This window comes from Drosophila arizonae, chromosome X (genome assembly GCF_054131065.1).
Source record: "Drosophila arizonae isolate 15081-1271.41 chromosome X, UAZ_ARI_1.0, whole genome shotgun sequence".
Taxonomy (NCBI): Eukaryota; Metazoa; Arthropoda; class Insecta; order Diptera; family Drosophilidae; genus Drosophila; species Drosophila arizonae.
Genome location: NC_142927.1, coordinates 17217129 through 17225364, shown reverse-complemented (window position 1 = coordinate 17225364; position 8236 = coordinate 17217129). Strand labels below are relative to the sequence as shown.

Here is an 8236-nt window from a genome sequence, read left to right as displayed (position 1 = left end):
AAAAACTATAATTGTTATGCATATAGCGCAACTTGTGGAAAATTTTTTTTTTTTAAAATATGTTTTTTTCTTTGTAATATTTAAATGCAGAGACCCCAAACCCAAAAACCATCCAAAGAAATGTAGCTAATTTTAATGTACTTAACAAAGCCGAGGCACCAAAAACAAATCTCTAAAAAAAGAGAAAAAAAACTAAATTATATTTAGTTAGTTTTTGGATAGCAACTTGCTAGTCGCCGCTGCATAACTGTATTCATTAGCCTAGCATACACAAACAAAATATTAATAATAATAAAAAAGAAAGAAAAAAAAAAACAATTACATATTGTATGAAATATGTGTAAAAATATTGCCTAAATGTAATCACAATTTACAAAAAAAAAGTTTATACAATTTTTGTAAAGAAAACAAATGAATAAAAAAAACCAGTGAATTTATTTGGTGGCCTAGTTAAATGTTAAAGTTTCTTAAATAAACAAATAAGTTGTAAAACAATGCTTGGGCGGTCGTTTCAAATTTCAATTTGGGCGGTAAAAGTCTGGCGGAGGGTGGCAGCTCGAGGTATAGCGTTGCCAGACCACAGCAAGCGCGCAAAGTGAACATAGAGATGAGCGATAGATATTGAGACAATAAATGCAAAGTGCTGAAACATGATATGTACATGTAAAATATGTCGAATTTTAATTAATTATTTAGATATTCATTCATTTTATTTAATGTGTATCCAAATGGGAATATTGGCTGCATTTCAAAAATCACTTGAATGCTCTTGATTTGAATATTTGAGCACAGCTGTCAGCTGTTACCCTACTGCTATTGCACTCGTGACTCGTGACGAGTATCGGTTGAGCAGTTGTTACCTGCGCATCTCTAGGCGTGCAAATGTGCGTAAATTGTTTTGCTTACAATTCATTCCAAGAAAATGCCCGCATTTGCAAGAGATCATTCAGATGAAATCAAATTGATCAATTGAAATAATTGGCCAAGTCAGTGGAGCGCAACGCTCATCTCTATGCCGGAGCAGAAGCAACGCTGCGCGCATGTGTAGAGCGAGAGCGAACAACGCTCGCTTTGCATAGATAGCTCTCGGCGGCCAGCTGCGAACGCTCCACTCGGCAGGGGAGTGTGTGGGGGCAGAATTTGCAAGTTTTTATTTATTACTCATCCAGCGAGTATGCAGTCATCGAAAGACTCGTGAAAACCAGGTCCAGTTGCAGGTCCAAGTTCGAGCTCGTTGCATATGCGCATATTTTGTTGTAACATATGTGCAATTTGTTTGTTGTGGGCGACCGAGCAAAGCGATAAAGTGAATGCGAATTCGATACACACCAAGCCAAGCCAAGCCAAGCCAAACCAAGTCAAGTCAAGCCAATTGCGTGCGAGTGTGTGCGTGCCATTGTGTTTGTGAGTGCGTGAGTGTTTACATAGAGCTGAAGTGAAGCCCCAGCTCCCCCATCGATAGATAGATAGCAAAGCGCCAGCTGCTGTGCGTAGCTGAATTCCCACACAGTTGAACGACGCTCGATGCCCGGCTTCCATCTCAATGAAATGGGGGAAATGGTCTTGGACGCCATCGATGACATTGGCGTGGTCGATGTCTACGATCTGGCATCGGATATTGGCAAGGAGTATGAGCGCATCATGGATCGCTATGGCACCGATGCGGTAAGTGGTCTGATGCCCAAGATAATTAACACGCTGGAGCTCCTGGAGGCATTGGCGACGAAAAACGAGCGCGAGAACACCACCATACAGGAGCTGCGCGAGAAAATAGCCCAGCTGGAGAGCGAGAAACTGGAGAAGGCCGAGTTTCGGCGGCGCTTCGAAAAGGAACTGGAACTGATTGAGGAGCAGTGGCGCAGCGAGACGAACGAGCTGGTCGAACTGGTCTCCTCGCTGCAGGACGAGAACAAGCGGCTGGTGAAACAGACGCAGGACCTGCAATCGTCATCGGCCCAAAGCTCCGGCCTGGGCGCCAGCCTCACCGAGAGCATCATCAGCATGACCAACAACGAGCTGCACAGCGCCCTCTCCGACACGCAGGTGCTGCAGCGGCTCAAGGAGCAGATATACAAGCAACGGGACGAGCTGAAGCAGCGCGAGCGCGAACTCCAGGACAAGTACAGCGAGCTGGAGCATGTGAGTAGCAGCAGTAGTTGGCTTAGCCCGATTGGCTCACCATTAAAGCAATTGCTATCCCACACACACACACACACACACACACAGGTCAACATTCAGGCGGAGCGCTTGAAGGCGTCGGAGCGGGATACGCGACGCCGGCACAAGCTGATGCAGGCACAGGTGAAGACGCTGTGCGAGGAGCGTGCCGATTTTCTCGCCCAGCTGCAGGATCAGTGCCGTGAGATCAATCAGCTGCGCAAGCGTCTGGGTCTGGCCGAAAAGGAGAACGAGGATTTGGTGCAGTCGTACGATGACGACCAAAACGATCCAAACCGGCCGCGCTATACGACACGAGAGCTGAAGGAGCTGATCAGCGAACGGGACGAGCTACTCACAACCATTGACAACCTCAACGAGCAGCTGGCCGAGCTGAAGCCAGCGAACAGCGGCAAGCGGACTCGCCAAATATCCAGCTCCGATGACAGCGACGACGACGACGACGACAACGAGGCCGACGATGGCGTTGAGGCCGATGTCGAGGATGAAAATGTCGCGGGCGAGACGTGCGTCTAACTAAGCATCATATTTATATCCATGTATATACTCATCTATTTTATATGTTTTGTTTATTCTCGTTAATGTCAGGCCTCCGGGACACGATGCGCCCGTACAGGGACCTTTGCCCTATGAGCCAGACGATGCACCCTGGAAGAAAAGCTCCGAGTCGGGCATACGCAAATTGTGAGTATGCATAGAATAGGTTGAATGACATGAATGTGAATCCATTTGATTCACTTGATTCACTTGCCTTGCAGCTTTCGTAAACTGTTCTCGGATCCATCGGATGGCAGCAACACATTCCCGAAACGTTCCTTGGCCACGCTCTCGAAAATGGCCCTATCCGCTACGCCCGGCGAGCTGAAGTAAATGCCTTTTAGCCTTAGAGCCAAGTGCATTCCAAACAAAACAAAAAAAAAAAAAAAAACTGGCAAAAAATAACTAAAAAACAATTAACACATATATTTTACATTCCTGTGGTTTGATTTTGTTTATGTATGATTTCTTTTCGTTTCTTTTTTTTGTTTATTTATTTTTAGTCCCTGTCTGTCCTTTGCTATTATGTTTTATATGCTCGCTAAGTATTTACCGATTTCTTTTATGATGTACATAATTTATATAATTGATTGCTGTGCTCTCATAATCATAAGTTGTTATTTCTGTTTTACGTGATTGTTTAATATGTAATTATCTCACACTTATATATATGTATATATATATATATATATTCGTATAGATATATATATATATATAGTATTTATTACTGACTCTAATATGCCACAATTTGGATTATGCTTTCTCTACTACTTACATAGTTTAGTATGGATTTGTACTAGCGCCCCTTTTGCAGCTCCCCATTTTAAATGTATACTACTATAACTAATCTAATATAATCTATGACCAAATGCAAGGAACTATTCTAGGCTTGACTAGCAGGCATAACGGGAAACGGATTCCTTTCGAAGCCGAACCGCATACATATACACACACATACTTATAAAATATGATATATGCATATATATTATGTATATAGATATACATACATTTTACATTATACATTATATAGTAAACTAACCATTTAGACATACATACATATACATACCCTATACATATGCAATGTTCCAAAGAACAAAATGTATGCGCAAGTTTTTGAGGCCAGTGGAGTGAGTTTTGAATGAATTTAACCAATTTAGAAACCAATTAGAATGCATATACATATATACCAGAGAATATCAAGTACTTTGTAGAAGAGTTTTTAAAACAGTTCAAATCCCACAAATATTTCAAAACCTAACAAATTAGACGACAAAAAAAAAAAAAAAAGAGAGTTGTGTTAACAACGGAACTAACACTAACTATAACTAATACAAAATATATATTTATAAATATAAATATATATACATGTATTTGTTGCAAATCTTAGCCGCAGCTTTAATATTCCAGTTAACAAAAAAAAAATATATATATATAGAAAATCATTCCAATAGCTGAAAATTCGATTTAGCAATAAATATTTGAGCTCTAATCTATGCTCTCTATCTCTTGCTATCTCTTTCACTCTCGTGTCTCACAGAAAATATAGCTGTAACACGCTCTAACCCGTTAGCCAACTCATGTTTTTTAGCAAATTGAGCCTTTTATATAGCAGTTGCCCAAGCGGCCTTATATTCAATAAATAAACAATTAAAATTATAATTAAAAAGTAAAATATTTGAAAACAAACAAACCAACAAAACACACACACAAAACTTACAAATAATTGATGAATTAGTGAATCAAACTATAATTAAACATATGTAATTAGCCAGTGTTGAATTGTAGCTGATTGTTTGTTAACAAATTAATTATAATTCTGATTAGCGACAAAACAACAAACATATTATTATTAACAAAAAATTTTGGAAACCAAACAAAACAAATCAAATGCAATTTTAGCCGCAAATTTTAACCACAACAAAATTCGATAAAAAAAAAAATATATATAAAAAAAATTGACTAGAAATGTTTGTTATAAAGTAATTTAAAAAATGATGAAGAAGAGACGACTAAGTACCAATTATATGTAGTATATATATATATGTGTGTGTATATACATATGTTTGTATGTATATACTTATATTATATATATATATATATATATATATATATATGGCTTAACAGTTTTTTGTGCGTTGTTGCATTTGCCACAGTTGAATATAGAACAAAACACAAATTCGTTTATATATATGTGTATATATACATATTATGCAAATATGTGCATACACCTATATGTATATATACATACATATATAGAAATCGACATATATAGTTTGAATACAGTTTGCATTTTGTTTTCCGCTTTGCTTGGCTGCCCACAAAACTCTCAAGCTCATCCCCCCTCTTCCAACCGACTGCTGAATTGCTATAACTACTTTAACATCTGATCAATCATGAAGTACATATCAGTTTCTTAAAATTAAACTCTTTTTGGTTTTGGTTTTCAATTCGAACGAATTTTGCTAGCAACGAGTGAAATGTGCCAAAGACTTAACAAACGGAATTCAAACGGTTGCCATTGATCCCAGATTTCATTATCCTAACCACGCCTTAATTCTCTCTACTTCAATTACAAAAAAAAATAAATAAAAATAAAAAACAAAAACCAACTAATTTTCACTTGGCAACTGAACTTTTACACAGAAAAAAAAAATAAAAACAAATATATATATATTAAAAATAAATTAAAAATTTATAATGATAAACGAAGACGTTCGAGTATTTGTCTGAAGTATTAAAGCTATTGTAATATTTACGCGTTGTGCCATGGAAAGGTTTTTGAATATATTAAATTGTTTTTAAACTTAAACTTTGACTGATTCGATTTAGAAATTTCCTCATGCGATTTGGAATTTTCTATGGCGCAGCGTAGGACTTGAATTATACAACAAAAAGAAAAATAAAAAAATAAAAAATAAATAAAAAAAAATTAAATAAAAATTAATGTTAACTAAATTTATATATACATATACATATTATATATATATGAGCAACACAAAAGTATATATATTAACCAACAAATATTTGAAATATTATATACATATAAATATACATGATATACAAGTACTACATGCCAAGTTCGAGTATGCCTACAAGGGGACGAGTCAACGAGGATCGAGGAGAGAAACAAGAAACATTTATCATTCATACTCGTTCACACTGACATCAACATTTTATGCATTTTATGGATGCGGTAAATAAAAGTTATGGCAAGAAACAAATATAATTTCTTTTATTGCAATTTTATTCTAGCCAAAAGTTTTTACCAATATTTTACAAGCAGACAGAAACGTGTGGAGGGGCACATCGTCAAGCTGATATCTTTGGATCAAGTAATAGTAGAGACTACATATACATATATATACAATATTATTCGTATAATGAAAAAATATTGCTAAGATATACGTTTATGGTTAATCAAAAATGTATATGCTTAATATAGGAAATGTTATTGATAACAAAATATAAAATTGTTTTGGGAATGTGAATATGAATATGAATGAAATATGGATTACTAGCTTTTTATAAACCAGATGTTTAAAAGTCAGCTGAGACAAAGAGGTTGTCCTACAAACTACGGAGGGATTTAGACCGCGTTGGCTGGGGGTTAAATTTTAAATTATCCTATTTTATTTTATATATCATATTTTTTAGAGATTCGAAGTCAATGAACTCCCAAATGTATTTCAATATACTTAACTGAATTAAAAAAAAAATAAATAAATAAAATAAGGAAACAAAGACAATTTAAAAAAATTAGTTTGGTCTTTATTTTGTCTGTTTTAACAAGAGTATACTAAAATATATATGTATATACAGTAGAACCCGGTTAAAACGAAGCTCAAGGGACCGTCGTAATACCCAGAGGACGGTATAACTGTATAAGTATAAGTAAGCTCATATAAGTTTGGGGAGTAGACTTATCGTCAAATAATTAATAAGCGGATTCTACTGTATATGTACTTTTTCACATGCGAACACTACATTATTATATTACTTTACCTTATACCGCCTATTATTATTACGATACTCTAATATTTTATTTCAAGTCTTGCTCAGTCTACTCGGAGTCCAACTAGATCATGGTCTGCTGTATGACAATTCCTACAACCCATTTAGATTTAGCATAACACATGGTTCATATCTGCGCTATAAATTCATATTTGACTGCAACTCTGACTCTCTACGTCGGTTTATGCCTTGACTTTTGTTCAGCTGGTGCTTGAGCAGTTCCACTTGTTGATGTCGATGTGCAGAGTCCATGTTGAACTGCCCCTTTAGACAGTCGTTAGGCAGTCGTCTTCATCAAGTGATGATTTCCTACTATGGGTCTCTTGCTGAACTGAGATTTTCTTTGCTCACATTTATTCATCTATACACTCAGTTGCTCGTTTTTCATGTCGTCAAGCTCATTGTGCTTTATTCAAAGCTCTCTTCCCATATTCACATACTAGTTGAACAGCCACAGCGAATGCATTCAGTTGCAACGGCAATTTTTTCATCATCTTCGGCATCAAAAGCTCATCAGGTGGTCGCACTACCTTTTCAGAGGTGGAATAATATTATTCGGCAATTAATCTATTCGTGCACATCATCTTGATTCATCACTTGATTCATACATACATACATTTTCGTACGTACAGACATATATTCATACACTCACATTCATTCATTTATCCATTCATATTTCCAAATTTATCAATTTCACTTATACATTCATCATAAATACACTCATCCATTCAGGCGTATATTCATCGGCATTCATATATATTCAGACATGCATTCATATATTTAAATATTCATACATTCAGACGCTCACACATTTATTCATATACATGTATGCATTACTTAATCTTGTATTCATACATTCATGCCTGGATTCATTCATTCATTCATTCATCTACCTTCTTCATTCATTCATTCGTACTTTCCTACATACATGTGTTTCATACACTAATACATTTATTGATACATTCACACGTTCACGTATTCATTCATATACATATACATACATACATTCACATATTCATACATTCAGCATTCTAGAATTCTGAAATATTTGCTGCTCTCTCAGCAATTTGAAAAGCTTCTGCTAGCTCGTCTCTTCCTTGTGGCTTGATTGTGCTTTTAAGCTACCGTAAACTTGCGTTGAATTGCGAGCCAAGGACACGGGCACGGCAACGTGCTCACAGCTTCCAGCTCAGCATCGCTTAATATCCGGAATATGCTCACACACACACACACACAAAGTGTAATCCTGATGCTGGGTAACTGCTGTCTGCTGTTTGCTGGGCGCCTGCTGTGCGCGCTGAGTTTGAGGCGTATCTAGGCGTGGTGTCTGCTCCGCGGATGACCTTGACACCAGCCCCGGGATGCCGGCTGATAGCAGCTTGCGAGCGTTGGGCCGTGTTGCTGAATTGAGAGGCGGGTCGCCTAATTGGCCGTGCGAGCGGGACAGCATGCGAGCAACTGTTGAGGGCGTCGCCTGGACCATGCGCCCACCAATGGCTGGGCGCCCAAG

The 8236-nt window shown here is 37.1% G+C and overlaps 1 protein-coding gene across 2 annotated transcripts; it reads left to right on the top strand.

The window, feature by feature from the left end:
• The first annotated feature begins 836 nt into the window (after positions 1–836).
• Positions 837–5941, top strand: Rilpl (Rab interacting lysosomal protein like). 2 transcript variants are annotated; one of them, XM_018016229.2, is made up of 5 exons: positions 837–2139; positions 2227–2684; positions 2767–2862; positions 2937–3044; positions 3219–5941. In XM_018016229.2, the coding sequence occupies exons 1-5, from the start codon at positions 1525–1527 to the stop codon at positions 3349–3351; spliced, it is 1410 nt and encodes a 469-aa protein (XP_017871718.1). In that variant the 5' UTR covers positions 837–1524; the 3' UTR covers positions 3352–5941. The 2 variants fall into 2 exon arrangements, with proteins under 2 accessions (XP_017871718.1, XP_017871720.1); XM_018016231.2 differs by having other exon boundaries at positions 2937–5941.
• Positions 5942–8236: the final 2295 nt, after the last annotated feature.

What these genes read in the sequence shown, in the direction of transcription:
- Rilpl (XM_018016229.2), top strand. Translation starts at nt 1,525, where the DNA reads ATGCCCGGCTTCCATCTCAATGAAATGGGGGAAATGGTCTTGGACGCC. An exon ending in AGTACAGCGAGCTGGAGCAT is followed by an intron (nt 2,140 to 2,226) that starts GTGAGTAGCAGC and finishes ACACACACACAG; the next exon opens with GTCAACATTCAGGCGGAGCG. An exon ending in GCTACGCCCGGCGAGCTGAA is followed by an intron (nt 3,045 to 3,218) that starts GTAAATGCCTTT and finishes ATTTATTTTTAG; the next exon opens with TCCCTGTCTGTCCTTTGCTA.